Raw genomic sequence first — 27,357 nt, forward strand, 5'->3', positions numbered from 1 at the left:
GACTTGGAGTCCCCAGAGAAATGGGCCGGAGCTGGTAGTTGTAATGAATGTGTGGCTGCGACTGATGCAATAGGTGCAGCGGCAGTTAACAGTTGAGGTTGTTGAACCGGGGGTCCTAATGAGGCCTGAACCTGTTCAACACGGGATGCCAAATCCTGAAGGAATCGCATCACCTGGGTCTGATGCGATTCTTGAGTCTCAAGTCTGCGAACTAAGCTCTGCAATGGATCATCTGCGGGTAGCGGCACATCAGCTGGGTCCATGGCTGATCAAACTGTCAGGTCACCTTGAGGCGAGGTGACAGATGCACACCGTAGGGATCAGGAGTGCACCGCAAGGTTGTGGACCCTACGGCTGACTGCTGCGGACGGGAGACAGATCCCACTGGGGTTAGAGCGTAAGATTCCCTGGGGCACGGAGTCTAAGAGCCAGCAGGTGTTCACCAGCGCCTCTAGTGGTGAGGATGGACTTGGCTGCAACTGGCTCCAGGTCACGACCCCCAGGGTCCCCCAACTCGCACCCACAGTAGGCAACAGGAGGATAGGGATGGTGAGGGACAAAGCCAAGGTCGGGGCCACAAGCAGACAGGAATAGTCAGGGACACGCCAAAAGGTCAGGATCACAGGCAAACAGGGATAGTCAAGGACACGCCAAAGTCGGTAACGGAATAACAGCAGAGCACACGGCAGGTAACAGGAAGCTAACACACAAAGGAATACACAATGGTTGATCAGCAGCATTGGCCTGCAGTGCACAGGTTAATATAGAGTTCTCTGATAGGAGCTAGGGTGGAGTCATGCCAGAGGATGGATTACAAAAGCAGTCAGGTGAGGGTCGGCTGGTCTCTAGAGATGAACACATGGAAACAGGTAAGCAGACCAACTCTATTGCATAACCATGACAGTGAGGCTGCTGAGCTCTGAAAGCATGTGCCTAGTTGAAGCAAGTTGATGGGGGTACAGCTGTCAGGCTTTAGGCTGGAACCCAAGCAACAGCTGCTTCCAGAAGAAGCAAGATGGCTGCGGCTCCAAACAGCACCTCTCTCGGCTGGGTGATGATGAGAGGAATTGGGGGGATGGGGCTACATTTCAGGGCAGACAGGAGCGCCCCTTTATGAAACCATAAGAAACCCATACCATAGGTGCAATTCAGAGAATGCTTTCACTTTCAAAGCATTCTCTGATTGGATGAGGTGGAGATGTCACTGCCCTGCCTCTCAAACCTGTCCAGTCAAAGAACTCTTTGAATTCATTCATGGCACCCTCGCTGAGTGCTCGACCTCCTGTGTCCAGAATGCAGCAGGCCAGCTGCTCAGCACAGGACCCAGAAGCAAGTGGAGGGCACTGGGGTAGTGGTGCCTATTCCAGTGATTTCCAGCTTCCAGGGGGATCGTCCTGGTATAGTATATACAGCCCTCAAAATTTCCATTCGCCTGCTTGCATTTGGCGAGTGGAAATAAGCTGAGGGCAGGTGTGGACAAGGCTGGTGTTAATGAGCACCACCACACTCTTTGCATACACTTACGGTATAGCCAGTGCGGGCATTTCAATGAGTACTATATAGCTCCCTGGGGCCACCCCTCTTCACCTCCCTCCTGCATGTTTCCTCAGCAGTCCTTGGCGAGGCAGTCCCAAGTGGACAAGCTCAAACCCTCTCAGTCTGCCCTCCCCAGTGTGCACCGATGCCTGACCCGCGGCCGCTACACACCAAGAAAATGGTAATGTCAGGGTACTGGGGTGGATTGGAAGCAGTATGGATGGGGAGGGGGGGGGGGGGGTTGGGGCTTGGAGGCATTGCTATGATAGGGGATGGAACAAGAGGTGTTCTGGGAGGAGGGGGCATTAGAAGCATAGATGTGCTGGATTGGTGGATTGGGGGGAGGGGGGGGTAATTGGAAGGATAAGTATGATGGATTGGGGAGTTGTGGAAATAGAGGCCTAGGTATGATACTGTAGATTGGGGGGGGGGGGGGGGTGGAATTGGAGGCATAGGTATGATAGATTGTGGGGAGGGGCGGTGGAATAAGCTATTGATGTAAAGTACTTATTTTCCTTTTTATGTTTACATTGCTTTATGTTAGTAACAACAATTTTACCAATATTAATATTTATTTTTGTAACTCAATTCTGCAGAAAACATTTAACAGTATAATTTCATGAGACAATTTACAAGGGCAACTTGGACCAATGTATAAGATATATCTTTTTAAATAATCGCTATGTGAAAATCAAAAAGAGCACTATACTATTAATTTCAACAAAAACATTCCCATTATATTATATGGGCATTTAACATATTTTAGGCATGTTTTACCCTGTAAAAGTCTGTCTTGTGTAGATGTCTAAAAGCCCTGAGACTGCTGTTGTGTGCCGCCATCTTGGATGTCAGCAGCCCCAGCAGACTCAAAGCTGTAGCTCATGTTTATGTAGGGAGGTGATGGGAGGGAGGACAAAACCCAAGAAAATTCCCAGTTCAACTCACCAACCAGTCTGCTTCAGTGGCGGCCTGCCCATAGGGGGCGCCCGGGCGCCGCCCCCCCCTCTCCCTAGGTGTAAAAAAAAAAAAAAGTAAAAAAAAAAAAAAAAAAAACGGGCCCTTTAAGACATTAAAAAAAAAATTAAAAAAAATGTCATTTAACAATTTAACATAGTGTACTGTGGCGCCGGTCACAGTGCACTATGAGAAGCGCCACGTCGATGCAATCACAAGATTGCATCCATGGCGCTTCATTTGCGGGTTAAAAACCCGCCTTGCGGCGCACTGCAGAACGCCGACTAGCTTCCGCCCGTAAAATCACTGTGATTCTACGGGCGGGAGCATTGTCATTCTTAGACAGGCAGTCACTTCCGGCTTTCGGCTGCTTCACGAAACCCGGAAGTGACGTGGGCAGCTCCGTTCCTTAGCCCGAGCGGAGCTGCCAGACAGTGAGAGGTGAGTCACCGCATAAAGGCTGCTTTCTAGCTTCTACTTTGTGGAGAATGTTCGTGCATTTAGCTGAATGAATGCAAAAAGCTTTCACAGCCAGAAAGGTTTCCCCAGGCCAGGCGACTTTTGCCGTGGCCAATCAGAGAATGAGCTCTGAAGGGGGAACTCCACGCCAAATTTCAGAATTTTTTTTTTGACGTGGGTTCCCCCTCCGAGAGCATACCAGGCCCTTAGGTCTGGTATGGATTCCAAGGGGAAACCCCTACGCCGAAAAAACGGCGTGGGGGTCCCCCCCAGATCCACACCAGACCCTTATCCGAGCACGCTACCCGGCCGGCGCCCCCCCGCCTCCTGAGCCTCCTGAGCCGTACCAGAAGACCGGGCCACCGCCTCTAAAAGAGCTATAAGAAGGCGCGGTGGCCCGGCAGAAGAACCGAAGAGGGGGACAAGACCCCCGAAGTCGGGAGAAGAGGCCGGCGGCGAGGAAGAAAGCCGGACTCCTCCGCTAGCAAAAGAGCTACAAGAAGATAGCGGAGGAGTCCGGCGAGAAGACCCCCGAAGACGGAAGACCCCCGGAGCTGTGCAATAAAATATTTTAACCCTGTGTTGTGTTTTTTTTTGTACTTTTTTTCACAGGTGAATGGGTAGGGGTACATTGTACCCCATACTCATTCACATAGGGTGGGGGGCCGGTATCCGGGGCCCCCTTATTAAAGGGGGCTCCCGGATTCCGATAAGCCCCCCGCCCGCAGACCCCGACAACCAACGGCCAGGGTTGTCGGGAAGAGGCCCTTGTCCTCATCAACATGGGGACAAGGTGCTTTGGGGTGGGGGGGCCGCACGCCCCCCCTCCCCCAAGGCACCCCCCCATGTTGAGGGCACGCGGCCTGGTACGGCTCAGGAGGGGGGGGCCGCCCGCTCGTCCCCACCCCCTTTCCTGGCCGGCCGGGTAGCGTGCTCGGATAAGGGTCTGGTGTGGATCTGGGGGGACCCCCACGCCGTTTTTTCGGCGTAGGGGGTTCCCCTTGGAATCCATACCAGACCTAAGGGCCTGGTATGCTCTCGGAGGGGGAACCCACGTCAATTTTTTTTTCAGATTACATAAGGGGCGTGTTTTATGAGAAGTGGGAGGGGCCAAAATGATGGGCGGGGTCATGATGGGCGGGGTCTGGCGCCCCCCCATCCAAAAACTTCACCAGCCGCCACTGGTCTGCTTACCAACCAAATTAACCCGTCCAACAGTTATGCATTAAAAACAGGGATTTAGGCTGGATTCACACCAGTGCAGTTTTAGTGATTTTTGCATTTTGCAGATTTGCACTACAGTCCATTTAACATGGTTTCCTATGGAACACGTTCTGTAGTGCAGATCTGCAAAATGCAAAAAGCACTAAAAATAGTCTGCACACATTTGCAAATAAAGCTGCAGGGCCCCTTCACTGCACCCCATTATTACGTGCAGTCCTAACCCTTGTAAAAATTATTACAGTCTCCAACAGTGGGAGCACATGCAGGTGGGCCTGGAGGTAGCCCAGTCCTCCTTAAGGCTAGGTTCACACCATAGCGATGCGGGAACGCCGCAAATCTGTGGCGTTTTCCCGCATTGCATGCCTCCCGCCGGCAGTTCACACTGCCCTATGCGGACTGCTGGGAGTGTCAATGAAATCTTAATGACACCCCCAGACCAGTCCGCATATCGCAGTGCGATCTGCACACTCGGACAGGAATCGGATCGCATGGTGTGAACACCCATGCGATCCGATTCTGCTGCGGACCAAAAAAAGGGTCCCGTGCGAGTTTGCGGCGGGAGCGATGCGAATTCAGCCATACTATCTGTATGGCTGAACTCGCATCGCACAGACAGATCGGATGTGATTTGCACTGCAGTGCGGTGCGAATCACATCCGGGTCTCCCACCCGCAGCGGTGTGAACCCAGCCTAAAGGCACATGGGCACACTGGACACGCAGCATATAGCACAATGGCAGGAAACCTGAGCCAAGAGAAGTAAAAAGGCTGCCATTCCAGACTTCTTTATGAAAATGTTCTTTGCTTGGATAACATGCCAGTCTAATGGTTTCAATACTTTCATAACCTCTTCTGGACCACCCACATTGTACTGCAGATGGGTAGCTCCTGCATGCACAATGGTGTATCTGTATGTTGCTGGCCTCTTTCGAGTACAGGGTGTGCAAGCACCCCGCGCCGACTCCCCGCTGTGTCTAATTACAGCGGGATTCTGTCAGCAGATCCCGGAAAATAAATCATGGCTGGGACCTGCTGATCAGCTGTGTCCAATAATACCCAGAGCCCTGTGCTGACAAACTGTGTACAGTAAAGAAGGCGAACAAACTACATTTTTTTTGATTGAAAAGCAGTACATAATACACACATTACACTTGGTAGGCACATTTGTAATTCCTTGTTTACCCCAAGATGTTAACCTCTTCCCAGCCAATGTCATTAGTACAGTTTCAATTTATAGTGTTATCATTGATCACTGTATTAGTTCAACATCTAAGTAGTCAGACGGAGTTGCAAGTACTGTATTTCACTATATAAACTCACTTTACTCTTATAAATACTTCTAAAATGCAAAATTCCAGTGGGTGTAACAACATGTCCGCTTTCCCCCCTTCTTAGTATATCCTTACTGTGGATGAGTGTGGGGTGTAGCAAGATGACGGCGACAGAACGTCACTTCCATGGCAAACTGCAATGGGTCGCCGAATATGTCGTTACACCGCCGCCAGGTATACCAAGATGGCTGCTGCTCCAGAGCTAGGCCAAAGCCGTGGCCTTTCCTAAGGCCGAGGCAGCAGAGCGCTCCGCGGATCGCATGGTGTGCCGATCTGAACAGGTTGACCCGTTCGGATCACGGAACGGTGACAATCCGTTGCACCACTAATGTTAATGCACAGAAACAATACATTTACTTTTATTTTTATTTTAATGCTAAGGTTCCATGCACACTGAAGTTCATAAATGGCTGTTTTTGAGAGTTTGGGTGTTTTTTTTTTTTTTAACAGCCCATAAACTTCCCTCTATGTTAGCCTATGTGTCCATGCACACATGGAAGTTTTTGGATGTTTATCAGCAGTGGAGTTTATGGGCTGTTTTCTGAACGCCATAAAATTGCATTCAGGAGCTGTTTTTCTGACCACAAAAAATGCCAAACACTAAACGTGCAAAAATTTGGCTCACCAGCGTTTAACGTTTTTGATCCATTGAAAAAAAAGCCAACGCGGAAAAACACTAATGCCCCGTACACACGACCAGACTTTTCAACATCAAACGTCTGACGGAATGATTCCGGCAGACTATTCGAACGTGTGTGGGCTGCAGCGGACTTTTGATTTGCAAAAGTCTGACAGACTTTAGAAATGGAACATGTTTCAAATTTTTCTGACAGAACTCTGCCGGACCCAGTTCCTACTGAGAAATCCGCTCGTGTGTGTGCTAGTCTGACAGACTAAAACCGACGCTAGGGCAGCTATTGGCTACTGGCTATGAACTTCCTTATTCTAGTCCAGTCGTACGTCATCACGTTCGAATCCGTCGGACTTTGGTATGATTGTGTGTGGCCAAGTCCGTTCATTCGGAAAGTCCGTCAGAACTCCGTCGAAAGTCTGTCAGACTTAGTCCCTCGAAAAGTCTGGTCGTGTGTACGCGGCATAAGAAACGCAATTGCAAAAACGTTAAAAAACTCACTGCAAAGCTACTGGCGTTTTTATAATATTATTTTAACGTCCAGTGTGCACGGAGCCTAAATATAAAAGATGTTGCTACGCGTATATAGATGCCCAAAGAATTGTTAAGCCAAAAAATTGTACACACCCTTGAAACAAACTTTGGTACCCAAAATTGTCCATAGGCATTACTTTTTTTTTTTTTTTTTTTTTACAGTTACGTTTATTGCTATTGCATAGGGGGGCTAAAGCCCCATGTGATAGAATTTGGCTGTGACAAGTTCTCTCTGTGATGAAGCCCTTCACTTCCAAGAAGCATCATAAGAATCAGGGGACTTCATTAGGACATAAAGAAAAGAAAACTGAAAAAAAAAATAGACACTATGGGGGTTATTTACTAAAGGCAAATCCACTTTGCACTGCAAGTGCACTTGGAAGTAAAGTCGCTGTTTATCCGAGGGGGATATGCAAGGAAAATAAAAAACAGCATTTTATCTTGCACATGATTGGATGATTGCAGAGCTTCCACTCATTTCAGATCTACCCCTTAGGCCGCGTACACATGGGCGGATTGTCTGCCCAACTAAGTTCGTCAGACAATCCGACAGACAGTCCGTTCAACTTTTGAATGAACGGACTTGACCACACACGATGAGCAGACAGTCCGCTGAAAGCTTGCGCGATGACGTGTACAGCACGTACGACGGGACTAGAAATACGACGTCCAATACACTGCAATGCAACCTTCGGCGTGTAAATCCTTTCTGAGCATGCGCCATACTTAGTCCGTCCAACTTGCCTACACACGAGCGGACTGTCCGCTGAAACCAAGTTTGGACGGACAAAATTACGGAAATTCCGAAAGACTAAGTCCGTCAGACTGTCCGCTGAAAAAGTCCGCTGAAGCCCACACACGAGCGGATTGTCCGCTGAAACACGTTTCAGCGGACTAAGTTGGGCAGACAATCCGCCCGTGTGTACGCGGCCTTAGATTTAGAGCGACTGCACTTCTAAGTGCACTTGCAGTGCAAAGTGGATTTACCTTTCATAAATAACCCCCTATGAGATCTAAATAATGAAAGGAAAAATAAGTAAATAAGTACACAAGTAAGGGTCAAAAGTACCCCTTGGAGGTACAGGTATATAAACAACAGATATATATTGGTCAAATTTCCGATGGCTATATTCATTCTGAGAAAGTATTCACCCTGTCGTCAGGCTATCAAACGCTACAGAATATTTGAACTGGAACCAGGCAGACCGTGTTTTATGGAACTTGACAGAAGTGTAATTTGCTTTAGCGAGTGTTTCTTCCATTTCCAAAATGTGGTTTACTGTGTGGGCCCATTTCACTTAGGGAAGGGGTTGTCAACATTTTCCATTATTTGGGGATCAAAGATTTTGCGGCAATCAGAAGGTGTTTGGTCAGGGATCGTTTGCATCTTCCCAAAGGGAAATTAGAAATATGTAAAACACAACATGCGGGTATAAATTTAATCTTATGCCTTGTACACACGGTCGGAAATTCAGACAGAAAAGTTCCATTCGGTTTATATTGTCGGAAAATCCAATCGTGTGTGGGCTCTATCTGACTTTTTCCATCGTATTTTGCGACGGAATTTCTCAAATTTCCCGACAAAAAAATCAGATCGGACTTTTTCCGATCGTTTGTAGAGAATTCCGATCAGACAAAGTGCCACACATGCTCAGATCAAATTACGAGACCAAAGCTATTGGCTAGTAGCCTCAACGTAGTCCTGTCATAACAAACAAACGTCATCACGTTCCAAACGATTGGGTTTTCCGACAACGTTGTCCAACCGTGTGTATGCAACACCAGTTTCGGACAAAATCCGTCAGAAAAAATCTGACGGATTTTGTTTTCGGAATGTCCGACCGTGTGTACAAGGCATAAGTGTCTGTGATGCGGAGGATCAATTTGCAGGTTTTGCTACAGTAAGAGGCTATTTTATGGCAATCCCCTTTGGTTTGAAGGTCCCCTTGTGGTATCTCCTTTTGGTTTCTCCACATCTCCAGCACAGACCCAAAGCTAATGGGTACCATTGTTTTATCTTTACCGATGGTGTTTTGGAGATTTGCGTACAAATGTGACAATAGTTTGTAAGACTTCTCCTGTTTGTAGGACTTCTACTTGTAATTGTGTGCTAATTGAGTATTTATGCATGCTAAATGCATTTGTTTTCCCATTGAGAATCTGTAAAGTGTGTTTGAAGAACAGATTCCCATTGGCTTCTGAACCTAGCCTGTTGGAGATGTGAGTACATTAAGAAGGTGTTTTTTTTCAATCTGTTCGTCAGCCCGGCAAACAGATTCAAAGTGTGTAAGATCCCTAGTTAGTTTGCCTTTCTTATCAAGTGAGAGACGGTAATGGCGAAGTTGTCTATAGTTCCAATGTGCAAAGACCAAAGGTGAAAGGTCACTCAGCAACTTTTCATATGTTAAAATCCTGCCTGCGTCCACACATTGCGAGGCTAGTAGGGAGACAGCATCTTTTGTGGTAAAAGCTTTCGAACCCCTGGAGATGTGGATATATGGTATGTCAGGGCAAGATTGTGGAAGATATTTAGGGTTGTTCCAATTAGTGGATGCTGTTTGAGATCCAGGGGGTATTTAGACCAAGGACAGTCTTTTCTAGTTTATATAATAAAAAAAGTAAAAATAAAATAAAAAACCCAATGGCGATCAAATACCACCTGAAGAAAGAATGTGTGAAAAATTATATAAAATTTGTTTGTGCACAGCGTTGCATGACGAGTGATGACACAATTACCAGTTAAAGTAGCACAGTGCTAAATAGCAAAAATGTCCTGGTCATGAAGGTGGTTGTCAGGGCTGGGCTCAGCCCTTCCTTTTCTGAGCTGGCCGCTCAGCTGTCGGCTAATTGCCAGCTCCTATCTCTCTACAGTTACTCATCTGTTGATGATATCCTGCTCGTCAGTCCTGCCTACTTAAGCCGTCCAGTCCAGAGGAGCTCTGCCTTCGCCTTGATCAACATTACAGAAATCTCCTGAGATCGTGGGAAAGACTTGATTTGCTGACATCCCTTCTGGCTCCAGATCCTGCTTGCTGTTCCACTACATTGATACCTGACTTCTGGCTTGGTTGACTATCCGTTCTGGTTACTGAACTTTGGCTATGTTTTGACTACATTTGTTCTTTTATTATTAAACAAGTGTGATTTAACTGTACTTCTGTCTCGGCCTGATTTCATGGTTTCTGACGGGTAAAACCTAATGGAGCTGAAGTGGTTAATCACTATCACAGAGCACACATTAGGAGTTCTGACTTCACAAGTATAGCATCAAACCTTTTCAGAAATGGTCAGCAATGGCAGCCAATATATTTCCTTCAGGATAGGTTTTTCCTAATGCTAAGACAAATGCATTGTGAAATCTTTTTTAGATAAGAGGCTCATTTATAAAGCAGCAGATTTAAGTTTTCCACTGTGCAGTTTGCTATTACCAATAAATCAGGACATTTCCAGTAGCCTGAGAAATTCGAGGCAGACTATAATTTATTTTACTGTCAATACTAATTGTGATTTGTAAAACATTTGTGTGGTCTGCATTTTTTAGTGATTGATGGTGATTAAGAATTTAGAATATGGGGAAAATTAAGAAAAAGAATGAGAAAAAGGCAGACAAGTTGTCAGTAGATACCTCTGAAGATTCAAACTCCAAGATCTCATCTGTATCTGCTTCCCCAACTGAAGAACTTCCTCCTCCTTCCCCTAAAGTTGTTTCTGAGGACCAGCCAGCAAAGACTGAGGAGTCCCCCACCGCTGTGCCTACCATTGTCCCTTCTCCAACTCTATATGAGGAATCTTTTCTAACTCAGGTTATTATAGAAAGGTAAGTTCATCCTTTATTGTTTTATGCTAAAGGACTTTGTGAAAGCACTTACCTTCTTCTGTGTTATTTTCTTTTACCTCAATTGTAACCCAATTTTTTTCTTATGCCCTGTACACACACGGTCGGACATTCCGACGACAAAATCCGTCAGATTTTTTCAGACGGATTTTGGCCTAAACTTGTCTTGCATACACATGGTCGCACAAAGTTGATGGAAAATCCGATCGTTCAGAACGAGGTGACGTACAACACGTACGTAGGGACTATAAATGGGCCAGTAGCCAATAGCTTTTGTCTCGTAATTTATTCTGAGCATGCGTGGCACTTTGTGCGTCGGATTTGTCTACACACTATCGGAATTTAAACGAACGGATTTTGTTGTCGGAAATTTTAGATCCAGCTCTCAAACTTTGTGTGACCGAAATTCTGATGGAAAAAGTCAGATGGAGCCCACGCACGATCGGAATTTCCAACAACACAATCCGATCGCACATTTTCCGTCGGAAAGTCCGACCATGTGTACAGGGCATAAGTTGTTATCCATTTTATGTTATTGTGCAGCGTTTTCACTACAGTTATCTTGAGATTTCTAGAGAGCTGTGACATAAGAGCAGGAGCAATAAAGAACCTACTGTACACAGTTTGGCCCCTTTCACATGTGTGGACCGTTCAGATCTGCCTGTCAGTCTTTTAGGCGGATCTGAGCGGTCGCTCTATACAGCTCTATGGAGCGACGGATGTCAGCAGTGACATGTCCACTGATATCCGATCCTCCCCATTCTGATCCTCTCCGCAAAATCCGGATGGATGCAAACCCTATTTTCCATCTGTCTGGCAGAACGGATCAGATTAAAACGGACAGGAGAGAGCGGATTCTCTGACAGGTCCGTCCTTGCACAGAGTGCAGAGACGGACTTGTCATCTGCCGGCTCAGCGGGGGTCAAACCCCGCTGAGCAAGCAGATGCTAAATATAGACAGCCCTGTGTGAAAGGGGCCTTATGTTGGATAATAAATGATATGGGTCACATGTCACTTTCAGACAAAGTAACCTTAGGTCAACCATACACGGTGCAAGTTTATTTTCTGCAACCACAGAGAAAGAAAGAAATTTTCACGATTTCCTCATTAAGACAGACAGTGTTGACAAGGGAATCAGCAATTGTCTTCTCCTGGCGAGGGCGGGCGTGGGAAGCTGTCCCCGTTGGGAGAAGACTGATTATCGCTAGCGACTATAGCAGCCACTAGCGATAATCACAAGAGAATCCGGCAGGCTGGTTGTACCCAAGTTGATTCAACTTGGTACATTCAGCCTGTCCATTAACAGTTCAAATTTCAGCTGGTTCCTGCTCATCTACCTCATTTACTTCAGGCAGCCTCCAAAGAAGTCTTGGGGCTGCAACTTTACTCATCTTAAAATGTTTTTGATTTTGTCTGCATCCCTAATGAATACAATTCTGACAAGTAGTGAGGGAGACCTTCAGCAATAGGGACACCGATGGCAATAAAACCCTACGAGAGGAGCTAACTTTTGGCTATAGTAAAGCAAGTCTTAGGAGGATCAGGGTAAGCCATGAAATATCCAAATTGTGTATTTTAAGGAATGTACAATTCTGTTGTACACAAAGTACACTACATTCTCCATCTTTTCATACTTTTTTAACAGGTATGAAGGGGAGTTGGTGCATGGACTGTATGAAGGCGAAGGAGTTGCTTACTACAAAGATGGAAATGTTTACAGAGTGAGTTCTTGTACATTCAATTTGCTTTCATCCAGTGAATTTACCAGTGTTAATTTCATCAACGAAAATATTTTTCGTCAAAGATTTTGTCAGCGGCATTTTTACAGTGAAGTAAGCTAAACGAAAAGTACAGCACATTTTCGTCCACTGACGAAAACTATGACGAAAAGCAGATACATTTTTTTCGTTAACAAATGAAAACGGGACAAGTATGGCAAGAAGGGACGTTTACCCTCGCAAACTAACTTCCGTTTTGTCATGGAGCTCCGCCTTCTTCTGCAATCCGCTCCCAGCAAGCACCATACCACCGCGACGAGAGTCGTGGACACTGCCAGTGCCAGAGAGCTGAGAGAGAGCAGCACTGTGCATTGCAGGACAGCCAGGCTGAGGCCTCCTGACTTTGAGTCCCGAGACTCCTGACTCCTCTTGATGAGACGGCCGCACCAACAGGCGCACAGAACAGAGCAGACTGAGTGTACACTGTACAGTAATTGCGGTACATTACAATTACAGAAGGCCTGAGGCCTCCCCTCAGACCACCTTTTGTCCAGAGCATAGTGTGCAACTGTGCATTACAGGCTTCCAGGGCACTGTGCATTACAGGCCATCCCTCAGACCTGAGACCACCATCCAGCACTGTGCAGTATTACAGTCCTACTCTGACCAGTGACCACCGGCATGGTGGCATTTAGAGCACTGTGCATTACAGGCAATCCCTCAGACCTGAGACCACCATCCAGCAATCTGCAGCATTATAGGCCACCTCAGACCACCATCCAGAGCACTCTGCTGCATTACTGGCCTCCTTAGACCACCATCCAGAACACTGTCCAGCAATACAGGCCTCCTCCAACTGTCCAGAGTGGCTAAATCTTTATTTGTGAGTTTGTTCAAACCTTAAAGTGGTTGTAAACCCTTACAAACCACTTTGACCTACAGGTAAGCCTAGATTAAGGCTTACCTGTAGGTCCAAGAAATATCTCCTAAACCTATACGGTTTAGGAGATATTTGCCCGAAGACAGGCACCGCTGTCTACGGTGCATGCGCAGTAGACAGCGGCGCGCAGGCGCACTGAGCGCGGCATTTCCAACAACGGAGCTGCCGCGCGTGTCGGCTCCCGTGCGCATGCGCGGGAGTGACGTCATCGCGGCTCCGCCGAATGACAGCGGCGGAGCTGCGAGACCCCACCGAAAAGATGGATGCGCCGGACTACAGGGGACAGCGGTGACATCGCTGGCTCCTGTGTCAGGTAAGTGGCACATAATGGGCTACTATGCGATGCATAGTAGTCCATTATGCTTTGCCTTTGCAGGGAATGAAAGAGGAAGTAAACTCATCAGGGTTTACTTCCTCTTTAATACCATAAATAATAATATGATATTATATTTCTTGATTCCAGGAGTATAAAATGAGTTTTGAAATTCCAGGGAAATGCTTAAAGGGGTTGTAAACCCTCACATTTTTCACCTGAATGCATTCTATGCATTCAGGTAAAAAACCTTTCGTAGTGCACCAGCCCCCCAGAGCTCCCCCCCCCCCTTTTTTTTAATTTATTTTTTAACCAAAGTTCAGAGCTCCCCTATTACTTAGCTGAGCCTGATCGTTCCTGCGCCGGGGACGAGCACACCCGCTCCAGCCATTTTCTCAGATCCTGATTAGATTGATAGCAGCACAGCCATTGGCTCCTGCTGCTGTCAATCAAATCTAATGACGTGGGGGGCAGAGCCTGGTGTGCAGCTCTTCTGGTGTGATATCTCCAGAGGGCGGGCTTGAGATTTCCCTGCTGAGGTCAGCCAGGGAGGCGGAAGGAGAGGAGCAGAGAGCCTGGAGTCATGTGATCGCAGGAAGACACTGTTGAAAAAGGTTAGAATTTTTTTTAATAAAGCACAGGCACTAGAATGCAGCTTTTTATCTGACAGAGGGGATGATATAATGAGATGAGATAGTGACTTAACAACCACTTTAACACTGGTATTTACCTGAAAAAGTAAGTAATACATTTCTCCATTTGCAGGGCTCATTCTCTGAGGGGCTTATGCATGGCAAAGGAACATATACATGGGCAGACGGAGTACTATATGAGGTAAGAGAAAACTGTTCCTTCTGCCAGTACTTCCCACACTGATCCTGCCCTTCTGGCCTTTAGATAAAAACATGATATTGGATCTCTTAAGAAGAAAAAAAAAATCCATCTAAAAAAGGCTTCCCGACTGTTATTCTGATTCTATACTACAGTAAGTTACTCGTCTGGAACAAGTACACTGTGATATTAGGGGACGTCTAGCTCAGTGGTAGATGCGTTTTCAGTGAGTTCACAGTCAACTTCAGTTTAAAGGCATGGTAGCCCACTTTTATTGAAAGTAACAAAAATGAAAGTTCATACATGCATGGGTTGCAAACAGGGGTTCTTCTCCCAAACAATTACAACAAACAAAATTACCAAGCCACCTGACTCTCAAGGCTCATTCAGCCTTGGTCGCAGTACAAAGCTGCGCAGGCCTACTCCTCGCCTCTAGGAAGGGAGTTCTCCTGACACTCCAGGCTTTTACACTCCTCCAAGACTCACGGTCCCCTCTAGTCCCCAGGACTCTCTCTTCCAGCTGTCTCAGCTATGGTCTCCCTGACTCTCTCAGCTGGCCCAACTCTCAGTCTACTGACCTGGAACCTCTCCCACATGGAGTGCTGTCTCAAGGATATTGCCTGGGTTCTTAAACAGTAGCACACCTCCCTCATGTCTGCAGCAACTGCTCGAATACCAACTCTCCTGAGTTATGCTCAGATCTGCCTTATAATGAGTGTGTGCACCTGGCCACACACACAACCTGCAGAACTTCTGGAAAGCCCGGACACAAGACTGAAGACTCTATAACTCCCAATGCTATTTGAAGTCTTCAAGTTTCCAGCCCCAATCCAGACTTACAAAAACTTGTAAGAAGACTTAAAGCGGGAGTTCCGCCGTTTTTTGTTTTTTTTAAAAAGCCAGCAGCTACAAATACTGCAGCTGCTGACTTTTAAAATAAGGACACTTACCCGCCCAGCGCGCCCGCGATGTCGGCACCCGAAGCCGATCTCTCGATCGTCTCTCGGGTGCTGCCGCCGCCATCTTGGGTATGGGAATCAGGAAGTGGAGCCTTGCGGCTTCATTTCCCGGTTCCCTACTGCGCATGCGTGATCGCGCTGCGCAATAAGGATGGTCCCCGCAGTTTCTGGGATCAGTGTGTTTCCCAGCAGACAGCGGGGGATCTGCGGAAACGGGCGTAGATTCTGCGGAAAGGGGCGTAGATTCTGCGGATATCTATGCCGGAAGTGGGTGCAGATACCTGTACTGTACAGGTACCTGCACCCTCCCTCCCCCCTGAAAGGTGCCAATTGTGGTGCCGGAGGGGGGGGAGGGTTCCAATGAGCGGAAGCTCCACTTTAGGGTGGAGCTCCGCTTTAAAGCAGGGATATGCAATTAGCGGACCTCCAGCTGTTGCAAAACTACAAGTCTCATGAGACATAGCAAGACTCTGACAGCCACAAACATGACACCCAGAGGCAGAGCATGATGGGACTTATAGTTTTGCAACAGCTGGAGGTCCGCTAATTGCATATGACTGACTTAAAAAGGAAGTAAACCCTGATGGTTTTACTTCCTGTTTGATTCCCTGCAAAGGTAAAGCATAATGATGCATAGTAGTCCATTATGTGTCACTTACCTGACACAGGAGCCAGCGAAGTCACCGCTGTCCTCTGTAGTCTGGAGCCTCCATCTTCTCGGTGGGTCTCGCTGCTCTGACGCTGTCATTCGACGAAGCCGCAATGACGTCACTCCCACGCATGCGCACGGGAGCCTCCCCTCGCAGAATATCGCCGCTGACAGCGGCGCGCGCCTGAGCGCCGAAGTGTCTACAGCGCATGCGCCATAGACAGCGGTGCCTGTGTTTTGCCAAATATCTCCTAAACCGTGTAGGTTTAGGGGATATTTCTTGGACCTACAGGTAATTCTTAATCTAGGTTTACCTGTAGGTCAAAGTGGTTTGTAAGGGTTTACAACCACTTTAAAGCATTGTTTTCTCTGCTCACCAATCTTCTGCTGGAACTTCTCAAACTGCCTCTTTGAGAGTCCTGTGCCCATTTTACACTCATTTTCACCAAAACAGGGGCTCTCACTCTCACAACACAGATAAGAAAATGCAGTAAAAAAAATCTGAAGTACTTAGCTACTAAATTAGCGACTCAAAGTTTTCAAGCAATAGGATTAGTATGACAGCCATGCGTTGCCAAATTCAGTTGTTGAGTTTAAAAATAGCAGCCTCCATATTTCTCTCATGACAGGTTTCCTTTAATTCAAATCTGCAATCAACAGCTAGAAACACATTTAAACCCCTGCTCGGGTGAATGTTTGACAAGATGTTATACTTATTACAATAAAAATGATTGTACCAGAAACACCTTTAAAATACATATATGATAGCTTTGTTACCTGCTACAATATATGAAGCTCTGGGCAACCAATTTTGTGATTCACATACCCCCTTCACTCTATATAACCAGGAGCATAATGCCATTATTCACAATTTTCCACTCCATCTCATCCATGCATTAGGCTACTTCACAAAGCGTACAAACTATTATTATTTTACATTAATTGGCTTTAATTCTTTTTTTTTTTTGTTCCAGGGTCAGTTTTGCAAGAACAAACCAATGGGACATGGCATATATAAGTGGCCTAATGGCAGTCGTTATGAAGGACAGGTGAACGAGGGCATCAGACACGGGACTGGCATTTACATATCTAGCGATCAGCAGTTCTCATATGTTGGTGAATGGTACATGGGCAAACGCCATGGCAAGGTAAGCTGTACATATCAATAAAACACAGTGGGCCTCAAGCAGAAAAGTGTCTGAAAGTAAAGCAGTTCCTGTTGTACAGCTAATTAAATTCTTCTTTTTTTTTGTTTCCAGTGAAGCATGGTAGGATAAAAAAGAGCATTTGATTTGTTACTTTTGCAACAAGGACTGTTCATATTTCTGACACCTTTTGGATTCATGTCGATAGGCATTGTAAAATGCCACTGACTATAATTGAGCGGTACACATAGCAGTTCAGAGGCTGCATTTGACCTAATTTTGTGTTCTTTGGACACAACGTGTCTTATTAAATCATAGCTCCCAACTGTCCCTGATTTCGAGGGACTGTCCCTGATTTGCAGCAATGTCCCTCTGTCCCTCTTTCCTCCTCATCTGTCCCTAATTTTGGTCTGATCTATATAGTTGTATATAAAATGCACTTTTTATCTTTCAAAAATTGTTTCCCAGTGCTAAACCTTTCATCTGATTTTAAAAAATGCTGCATTTGTAAATTCTAAAAGCCAATATAAAGGAATATTAGTGGTAAAAAAAAGCACTTGTGGGTTTAACCAGTTTTTATTTTTTGTACTATTCTCCTTTAAGGGGGCATGGCAAGGGGTGTGTCCTATGCCTGCATACATTTGCTGATAGGTGTCCCTCATTCCCATCTCAAAAAGTTGGGAGGTATGTTAAATTAAATGTGAATCCTTAACCACTTAAGCCCCGAACCAATTTGCAGCCAAAGGACCAGGCCCCTTCTTGCAATTCGACAGTGCGTCACTTTAACTAACAATTGCGTGGTCGTGCGACGTGGCTCCCAAACAAAATTGGCGTCTTTTTTTCCCCACAAATAGAGCTTTCTTTTAGTGGTATTTGATCACCTCTGTGGTTTTTATTTTTTGTGCTATAAACAAAAATAGAGCGACAATTTTGAAAAAAATTCAATATTTTTTACTTTTTGCTATAATAAGTATCCCCAAAAAATATATAAAAAAACTTTTTTTTCCTCAGTTTAGGTTGATACGTATTCTTCTACATAATTTTGGTTAAAAAAAATCGCAATTAGCGATTATTGATTGGTTTGCACAAAAGTTATAGCGTTTACAAAATAGGGGATAGTTTTATAGCATTTTTATTAAATTTTTTTTTTTACTATTAATGGCGGCAATCAGCGATTTTTATTGTGACTGCGACATTATGGCGGACATATCGGATGTTTTTGACACATTTTTGGGACCATTGTCATTTATACAGCAATCAATGCTATTTAAATGCACTGATTCCTGTGTAAATGACACTGGCAGTGAATGAGTTAACCATTAGGGGGCAGGGAGGGGTTAAGTGTGTGTGTGTGTGTGTTTTTTTTTTTAACTGTAGGGGGGTGTGGCTTGGCGTCTGACATCACTGATCGTCTTTCCCTATAACAGGGAACAGACGATCAGTGGCAGGCTCAGTAGGAAGCACGGGGAGAAGTTTGTTTACACAGACCTCTCCTCGTTCTTCAGCTCTGTGACCCGATCGCGGGACACCAATGGCGATCGGGTCCGCTGATCCCGCGGCCACGGTCACGGAGCTCAGGACCGGATGGGGAGCACGCCGGTGGTGGCGAGCTCCCGACCCACTGCTGGGCACTTAGAAAGCAACATAAAGGTACGTGCTTGTGCCCAGCCGTGCCATTCTGCTGACGTATATGTGCAGGAGGCGGTCCTTAAGCGGTTAAAATAATCTATTCAGTTTTAAAAATAAATACAAGGCAAGACGTGTGTGTGTGTGTGTGTGTGTGTGTGTATGTATACCTTTTTTGTTTTTTCTTTTAAGTAACCACATGACCTCTGTTTTCCTCTGCATAAGGAGCTTAGAGAGGTGGGGGTGGAGACTGCCGGGAGGTGGGGGTTGTCAGCAAGAGGCAGAGAAAAAGCAATAAATTGATTTGCACAGTTGGGCTTGTCAGCACAAGTCCGAGCCATTAAAGGACAGGCAGGCTGTGTTCCCAGCACAGCCAGAAAACTGATCACGCTGGGAAGGATGTGCTACCATGCCTGGCTTGGTCAGTTTGAACTATAGAAGCAGGGGACTGGTAGGATCACCAGTTATTTCACACAAATTAAGCAATGCAAAGATAACAGGAGACTTTTTAACACAAGTACATAGCACAGCATACACATACCAGAATTATGAAATGTTGGGGTAACAAACACTTTAGGGTGAGATTGAACTGCAGACAAAGCAGGACAAATATATTATTTTCTTGTCAAATGCTTCAATTTCCATTCCAATTCATATAGTGTTTGAAGACAATGCCTGTCAACATGAGCCCTTGTACACACCTGCCAGTGTTTTCAGACAGCTTTAAAGTGGATGTAAACCCCATTCATGAAATTTGAGCTGGGAATCTACCTATAGTGTTTTGTTATCTTTCTTCAAAGCACTATGTCCCCTGTGTTTGTGCTGTTTGGTTGCTCTGTTATCAGCCTGATAACTTCTGACAAGTTCTCTGAGATAGGAGCCTGAAGTTTGTGTCGTGGGAGGTTGCTATAAGGCCCCTTTCACACAAATCGTACACCATGATTTCCAATGAGTACCATTTATATCTGTTCGACTTCAAGTCGCACCAACTTCGAAGTAGTCCTTGTACTACTTTGGCCTCACTTTAATGAATAGTTGATGTCCATAGACCTCAAGTTTACACAGGCATTCCCTGAAATTGCTGCAAAACCACAGCTGCGAAATTGCATGACTTTCAAGTATCGGCAGTGTGAAAGCGGTCTAAATAGATTGGCAGACTGCTGCACCATTCAGAAGAGAGCCCTGCAAGTATTTGCCTATATGGAGAGCGGTTGTGTGCCTTTCCTCCAATCAACTGTCTCCCAGTGTAATCCAACACTACACTGCTACTGCTGAATGAGGAAGTGAAAAATCTAACATGATGTGCACTTTCTAAACAGTATATAATGGTGAAGGCGGAAGATATACAAGTAAAACTTATGTAGGAGGATTTGTTTTTTCCCTGTGTATCATCTGAGGCTGTTCACTTCACTGGGTATATGTGAGGGTTTACATCCACTTTAAGTCATGAGTAGCAGTTACAATGGTAGCCAACGTGAATATTCTTGACAATCATATGCCTTTTATTGCAGGGTGTTATGTATTATGATTCAGAGGAAACATCCTGGTATGAAGGGGATTGGGTGCATAATAACAAAGAAGGCTGGGGAGTACAGTGGTATGTATGTTCATTAACTGGTTTCTATATAAAAATACAACACATGTGGTGATATCGTTCTTATGCTACGTACACACGATTCAAATTCTCGTCGGAAAAAGCCCTGATGGTTTTCCCTGTCGGAGTTCCGCTCAAACTGTCTTGCCTACACACGGTCACACCAAATTTTGCCCGTCATGAACGCGGTGACGTACAACGCGTACGACAGGACTAGAAAAAAGAAGTTCAATACCTAGTAGCCAATAGCTTCCATCTCGTAGTTGAATCTGAGCATGCGTGAGTTTTTGCGCGTCGGAATTGCATACACACGATCGGAATTTCCAATAGAAAGTTTTTCCATCTGGAAAATTGAGAACATACTATCACATTTTTGCTGGGGGGAATTCGGCCAGCTAAATTACGACGGAGCATACACACGGTCGCATTTTCCGATGAAAAGCTCTCATCGGTCTTTTGCTGGCCGGAATTCCGATCGTGTGCACGCGGCATCACTCTTTATTCTTAATTAGTAGCTTTTCTTATATATTAGTAATGAACAAAAGAACAAAATCTCAAATACAATGGGCCCTGCTTTCTTGGGATTTTTAGGAGTGACAGGATGGGAGGTATAGAAGCATCATGGGGGAAGAGCTGCTACTTCTACGAGAGGTGCCTGCTGGGGTAGTTTGGGCAGCGTATATGTATACCCTTTATGAAGCTGTAACAAGTACATTAAAGTGACACTAAACTCTGGTTTAAAAATAGATATATATATTCAAGTATGTATTCCTAACTCAAAAAGCACATTCTATTGTTCTCAGCCTCCTCCAAATCTTCAAATGTATTTTTTCACTGCTGTCATCATACTTCCTGTTAGAGGGTGGCTATGTTTTCTTCATGGTCCCACTGTATGTAGGAACATAGCCACCCTCACTTGCTTTTTTCTGGAAAGGACTATGGAATTTGTAGTGTACATAGAGCAGTACACATGATCACAAGTGACATGCTCTGCTCATTCCAAGCAAACAGAAGTGTGTGGGGGGGGGGGGGGGGGGCACAGGTTTGGAAGGTCACCAGGGATGTTGCGAAGAGGCAGAAAACACAGTAACCCTACTTTTACAGCTATGCGTTTTTTTGTGTGTTTTGCAGTTTGCAGAAATACACTACGGGCTATTTAACATGGTTTCCTATTGTACTAGTTCACATCTATGTGTTTTGCTGCTCTTGTGTTTTTGGAAAGGGTCGGGGACTTTTTCCCCGCGATTTGCAGCCAATAGACTTCAATGACTTTCAATGACTGTTCTCTGTATTTCGGGGAGTTCATTATAGCCGCGAGTGCTTTTAAATGACTTTTTTTCCTGCAGAAATTACACTTTGTGCAGGGACAGTTCTAAGCACGGCAAACATGTGCCCCTTTACAGGCATACTATAGACATCCCCCAGGTATGAAATTTAAAGGAATATTACACTTTAATTGTTTCACTTTAAGCATTATTAAAATCACTGCTCCTGAAAAAAATTACGTTTTTAAACCTTTTTTTTGCATTGATACATGTTCCCTGGGGCAGGACCCAGGTCCCCAAACACTTTTTATGACAATAACTTGCATATAAGCCTTTAAAATTAACACTTTAGATTTCTCCCATAGACTTGTACAGGGTGTTCCGCGGCTTTTCAAATTTGCCACGAACACCCCAAATTGTTTGGCGAACAGGCAGTGTTTGAGTCAAAGCTCATCCCTATATCCTACCAACCAACATTTCTAAATTGACCTATGGACTTTACCATAAACAGCCCAGGGTTATTTTTGTGGTCTGTAATACCCAAGTCTGATTGTGGCACAGTATTATTGGAACTACAGTTGGTACCCATATGCATAAGCTGATCTTTGCACAGTAGACCAAGTTTGACCCAACTAGGTGATGATCATTATATCTACCAGCCCCAGAAATCATTGTTGAAGTGAACAGTTGTAACATTTTGTTGACACTGCAAAGGCTGTGATTTCCCACCCAAAAGGATGCCACGTACACACGACTTTTCGACAGACTAGGTCCGACGGTCTTCCCGACGGACTTTCGGCAGAGTTCTGACGAACTTTCCAAACGAACGGACTTGGCCACACACAAGCACACCAAAGTCCGACGGATTCGAACATGATAACGTATGACTGGACTAAAATAAGGAAGTTCATAGCCAGTAGCCAATAGCTGCCCTAGCGTCGGTTTTCGTCCATCAAAACTAGCATACAGACGAACGGATTTTTCGAACAGACTCGAGTCGGAAAGATTTGAGACATGTTTTAAATATAAAGTCCGACTGATTTTTAGGCAGCAAAAGTCGAAAAGTCGAAAAAGTCAGTTCGTGTGTACGCAGCATTAGTTTTCTCTGCATACTCTTCTGCATAAATGTGATGCTTTGGGGCTATGATAATGTATTATTATGCAACAATAATTTGTAAAAATTTAATCTAATGTGTGTGTGTGTGTGTGTGTGTGTGTGTGTATGTATATATATATATATATATATATATATATATATATATATATATATATAATATAGTTTGAGCATTGGTGTAAAAAAAATAAAGATTTTAAAATGTTCTGGTATGCAAGGAGTTAAGTGCAATGAGGTGTATGCCACCTCTTAGAGCTCTGCAAGTTTTTTTACAATTTACTGTTTCACTGAGCGCCATAAGTATAGCTATTACTATTAGTCTGGTGTCTTGTCGAATACTGTCCCCCATCGGATAGTGTCCGCCCTGTACTGCGCTTGCGCAGTACGGAGGACAAGGAGACGCCGAAGGTCTCTGAAGATGAACAGCGCCTGCGTAGTGAGTTCAGGTTCAAGCCCCACGATCCAAGTGGACACAGAGTCAGATTAAAAAATAGCTGAGCGAAGCGAGGTCGTGCACGAATCGTGACGAGCCCACGAGGGGCCCTGTTACTACGTGCTACCGTATGTCAACTTGGATGGTGGGGCTTGCAACTGGACTCAGTGCGCAGGCGCCGTTCTTCTTTTGATACTTTCAGAGTCTCCTTCTCCTCCGTACTGCGCAAGCGATGCGCCTGCGCAGTACGGGCGGACACTATCCCATTGCCAGACAGTTTTTGACAGAACAGTAGCACTCCAGCACCCCAGCTAGGGGTATGCTTACATAGCAGCCATATGTTTTTTTTTCAGCTGCTCTCCCCATCGCTTTTCACAGAGCACTTCGCATTTTGTGAACCTTTTCACAAAATCCAAAACTTTCTGTGAAAGGGCAGAGAAGAGGAGGGGTGGGCAGAGCAGCTGCTATGTAGGAGAGTCTTATCTCTCCTCTCAGAGTAGTATAATGAAAGATATAATAGCAGTGCTCAGTAAACCAGTAATTTGTAAACAAATTAGAGAGATCCAGGAGGTGGCATATACCTCCTGGCATATACCTCCATGTGCTTAGTTAATTGTATGCCAGCAGATTTTAAATGCCTTTTTTTTCCCTGGAGTTCTTTCTTAAATGCTGTGTATCTGTCATCTTAAAGTTTTGTATCAGTACACTATGAAAATGTATCAAATTTGACAGTTTTAAGTCAGGAAACCTCTATGAAGGCCAGTGGAAGAATAACAAGTTACATGGAATGGGGAGAATGAGGTGGATTATCTCCAATGAAGAATACATAGGCCAATGGGAGAATGGCATACAGGTACTAACATATTCACTGTTCCATACCTTCTAGCAGTAACTATTATTATTATTTCAGGGTTTATTATTCAGGGAAAGATATACCAGTAGTACTGGTCACAGCCACAGTTATGAGTAACTCAAAGTTTGATTAAAATTGTTGTTTTCAAACAAAAAAAACACATTTCAAAACCACCAATTTGCAATTTTGTCTTGTAGGTAAATACAGCTAAAATTACATACCAGAATTAATTAATTGTTTTCTGTAACTTTGAGACCTACACTGTTTAAATCTAAATAGGTTTGCCCCATTCTTTTCATCTGAAATTAGAAGAAATGGCCGCACACCACTGTAGATCAAAATCCTTTTTTATATGGACATCCCAAAAATTACAGGCATCAGAATGCTGGGTAGATGCGTTTCGCACACTTCACATGAGCTTAGTCATTACCATCTTTATTCTCTTCATCTGTTGATGTGAAGTGTCCTATGTTACACAATGCGTAAGGGGAACTGCCTCTGTCAATTTGATTTGTAAAGGTGAAGGAGCTGCAATCCTGATCCTAACTCAACTGCCTGCTGAGTCACTAACCTGGGACAAGCATGTAGCCAATAAAGTCTGAAAAGTATAAATACTAATTTGCCTGTTTTTTCCAGGTCAGTGATGTACTAAGCAGGGAAGCCACATTTGGGATGCTACTTTAAATACCAAGTCAGCCATAGTAACTGCTATATTTTATCCTGACTTAAAGGTAGCTTAAAGGTAGCTTCTGCATATTTATGGGATATTATACATACATATTATAAATTTGGCACATTTGGGTGGAGGTCTTCTTTAGCATAAAAAATTATGGCTGTAACAGTTGCCTTTCTCAAGTTTTTACCTTTTTAAACAGAATGGTCATGGGACCCATACCTGGTTCTTAAAGAGAGTACCCGGATCACAGTACTCCTTGAGAAATGAATATGTTGGGAACTTTGTCAATGGTCAACGTCATGGACACGGTCAATATTTCTATGCCAATGGCGCAATGTATGATGGAGATTGGCATAACAATAAAAAACATGGCATGGTAAGTGATGCAATCAGATGTCCTAGCAATTAAACACATGCATAAACGTGTTTGAAGGCATAGCAGTTCTTTTTTGCCCATAGCATTGATCAGATTGCCCCTTTGGTTATTGCACCACATTCTGGGAGAATATAATTGAGAATATGGTTATTGTGGACAGTCAGATGTATTCCTCCTTCAGACACAATTATGCATGCAACCCATTTTGTATATTTATTTTGCAGATTTTATAATTTAAAGGTTTGGAGTTTAATACAGTACACATGACCAAAAACAAGTGAGACAGGAATTGCTATCCCACAAAATGGGGGAATAAAAGCAACAATAAGGTCCATGCAATTCAACCCATAACACGTTGGTGTTTTTGAGTGGGCTGTGGGGGCTGGGGCATTGCTAAATCTACCGTTTTTTTTTTTGTTTGTTTTTTTGAATAAGCCAGCAAGATGATATCCGATTGTCATAACTGCAGCCATCTCTAATAAGCAGGGCCCTCGGTTTCCTCCTGTATTAAATTGTATTGTAACGGTACTGTCTGCCTTCATGTTGTAAAGCAATACACAAACTGTTAGCTCTATATAAATCCTGTATAATAATAATAATGACAGGGCACTCTCAGCTTTCTGATGTATGCTACACAGAATGGGGCAGGTGACATTAAATGTGTCATCATGAATAAACTCATTATTTTTAATTATCTACATAGAGTGGTTCTTACCAAAGTTCCATTCCGCATAGGATTCCGGAACCAAATGATGGGGATATGGACTGGATCTCCAAATAATTAAAACAGGATTGTCAGCATTACTGAACGTTAAATCAGATTGGAGTAATTGACTTGATATCAGATGGCAATTGTGTCAGCAACTGAACCTTGATTCCTTTAGTAAATATGATAAAACACATATGCTTTTTTTCCAGCTGTTCTGTACCAAGCAATCAATATGTAAAATAAAACTAAGCTAACCAAGCTATTTACATATTCTCAAGACATTCTGGTACCCAATAGGATATGCGATGATAATGATTTTGAAAATCTGGTGAACTTGGTATGGGCACATATTGGGCAGTCTTTAGGGCGTCTGTAATTATAAAAAAAGTTTAAGAACCCCTGCTGTGAAAGAAGACACAAAAAGATTTTTGTCTTTCATAAAAGGAAATGTAAAAATGTTGCTATAACCAGCAGTTAAGTGTCAACTGTTAACATTTAACGAGGCATCCCTTTGTAAAATAGATTCAAAAGTTGACAAAGAAATTGACACTTCCTTATAATAGACAGGACAGGTTGACGTCTGAAAGTAGTAAAATTTAATTGGGTAGTTCATGGTGCTGGCATTTGCTAAAACTGAAAAGTGTGTGGGGTTGTATTGTAGTCTAGAACATTTTCAGGCTTGTCAAAGCATAATAAAAGTCCTTAAAAAATAGTTCTAAAAATCATAGCCATTGACATGTGAAGGTTTCCTCATCGTATTGTGTGTTCTTTTTTTAATAGTAAGGAATATGTTAAAATGTATCTTTTTATACTTGGTGTTTTTCTCTACTCTCTGAAAGATAAAGTCTTTTCATGTAAGTTGCTTGTAAATGTTTACTCTGTGTATTTGCTCTCAATATACACTGACTTGCAACACAGCATTATTTATAATTTTGCCTTGTGATTTTTAGGGCAAGTTTGTTTTTAAGAATGGGAGGATCTATGTTGGTGAATTTGCAAAGGATCAAATATCTGAATATCCAAATTTCAAATATGATAGAGTGAACACTCCTGATCTGAGTGGAATTCGTACCCAGAGTCCAGGTGGAGCAGGTGAGCAGTATAAGAACAAAATCATACAGCTATATAGGACTTAGTATAGTGCTACCCACGCAGGAGCCACAAGTAATTTGGGGCTCTTTCCCTCACTCAGAGCATATCGTGGCAAAATAAATTATTTGATCCCCTGCAGATTTCGTACATTTCATTACAAAGAAATGAAGGGGCAATAATTGTTATCATAGGTGGATTTTAAATGATAGAGACAGAATATCAGCCAAAAATCCAGAAAAACACATGATAACAAATGTTATAAATTGAGTTGCAGTTCAGTGAGTATTTGATCCCCTACCACCCAACAATAATTCTGGCACCCACAGACTGGCTACAGATTAGTCCTGTCAATTTAAGAAGGTACCCCTAACAACAACTCATTATGTGTATAAAAGACCATAGAATCTTTCTTCCATTCAAACCTTACCATCATGGGCAAGACCAAAGAGCTGTCAAGGGACATCAGGGAGAAGATTTTAAACCTGCACAAGGCTGGAATGGGCTACAAGACCATCAGCAAAAAGCTTGGTGAGAAGAAGACAACTGTTGGAGCGTTTATT

At 44.1% G+C, this 27,357-nt stretch overlaps 1 protein-coding gene across 1 annotated transcript in view; it reads left to right on the forward strand.

Annotated features, from left to right (window-relative positions):
- Window positions 1-27,357, forward strand: part of RSPH10B (radial spoke head 10 homolog B) — an 82,334-nt gene that overhangs the window by 6,256 nt on the left and 48,721 nt on the right. Inside the window, exons 2-9 of the mRNA XM_077449030.1 lie at window positions 10,210-10,485; window positions 12,150-12,225; window positions 14,241-14,309; window positions 16,889-17,062; window positions 20,197-20,282; window positions 23,824-23,944; window positions 24,820-24,996; window positions 26,656-26,797. Of these exons, the coding sequence (XP_077305156.1) occupies window positions 10,238-10,485; window positions 12,150-12,225; window positions 14,241-14,309; window positions 16,889-17,062; window positions 20,197-20,282; window positions 23,824-23,944; window positions 24,820-24,996; window positions 26,656-26,797 (1,093 nt within the window). The 5' untranslated portion in view covers window positions 10,210-10,237. The remainder of the gene's footprint in view (window positions 1-10,209; window positions 10,486-12,149; window positions 12,226-14,240; window positions 14,310-16,888; window positions 17,063-20,196; window positions 20,283-23,823; window positions 23,945-24,819; window positions 24,997-26,655; window positions 26,798-27,357) is intronic.

The sequence above is a fragment of the Lithobates pipiens genome, unplaced genomic scaffold (genome assembly GCF_037356315.1).
Source record: "Lithobates pipiens isolate NorthernLeopardFrog02 unplaced genomic scaffold, aLitPip1_a1.2 Scaffold_22, whole genome shotgun sequence".
Classification (NCBI taxonomy): domain Eukaryota; kingdom Metazoa; phylum Chordata; class Amphibia; order Anura; family Ranidae; genus Lithobates; species Lithobates pipiens.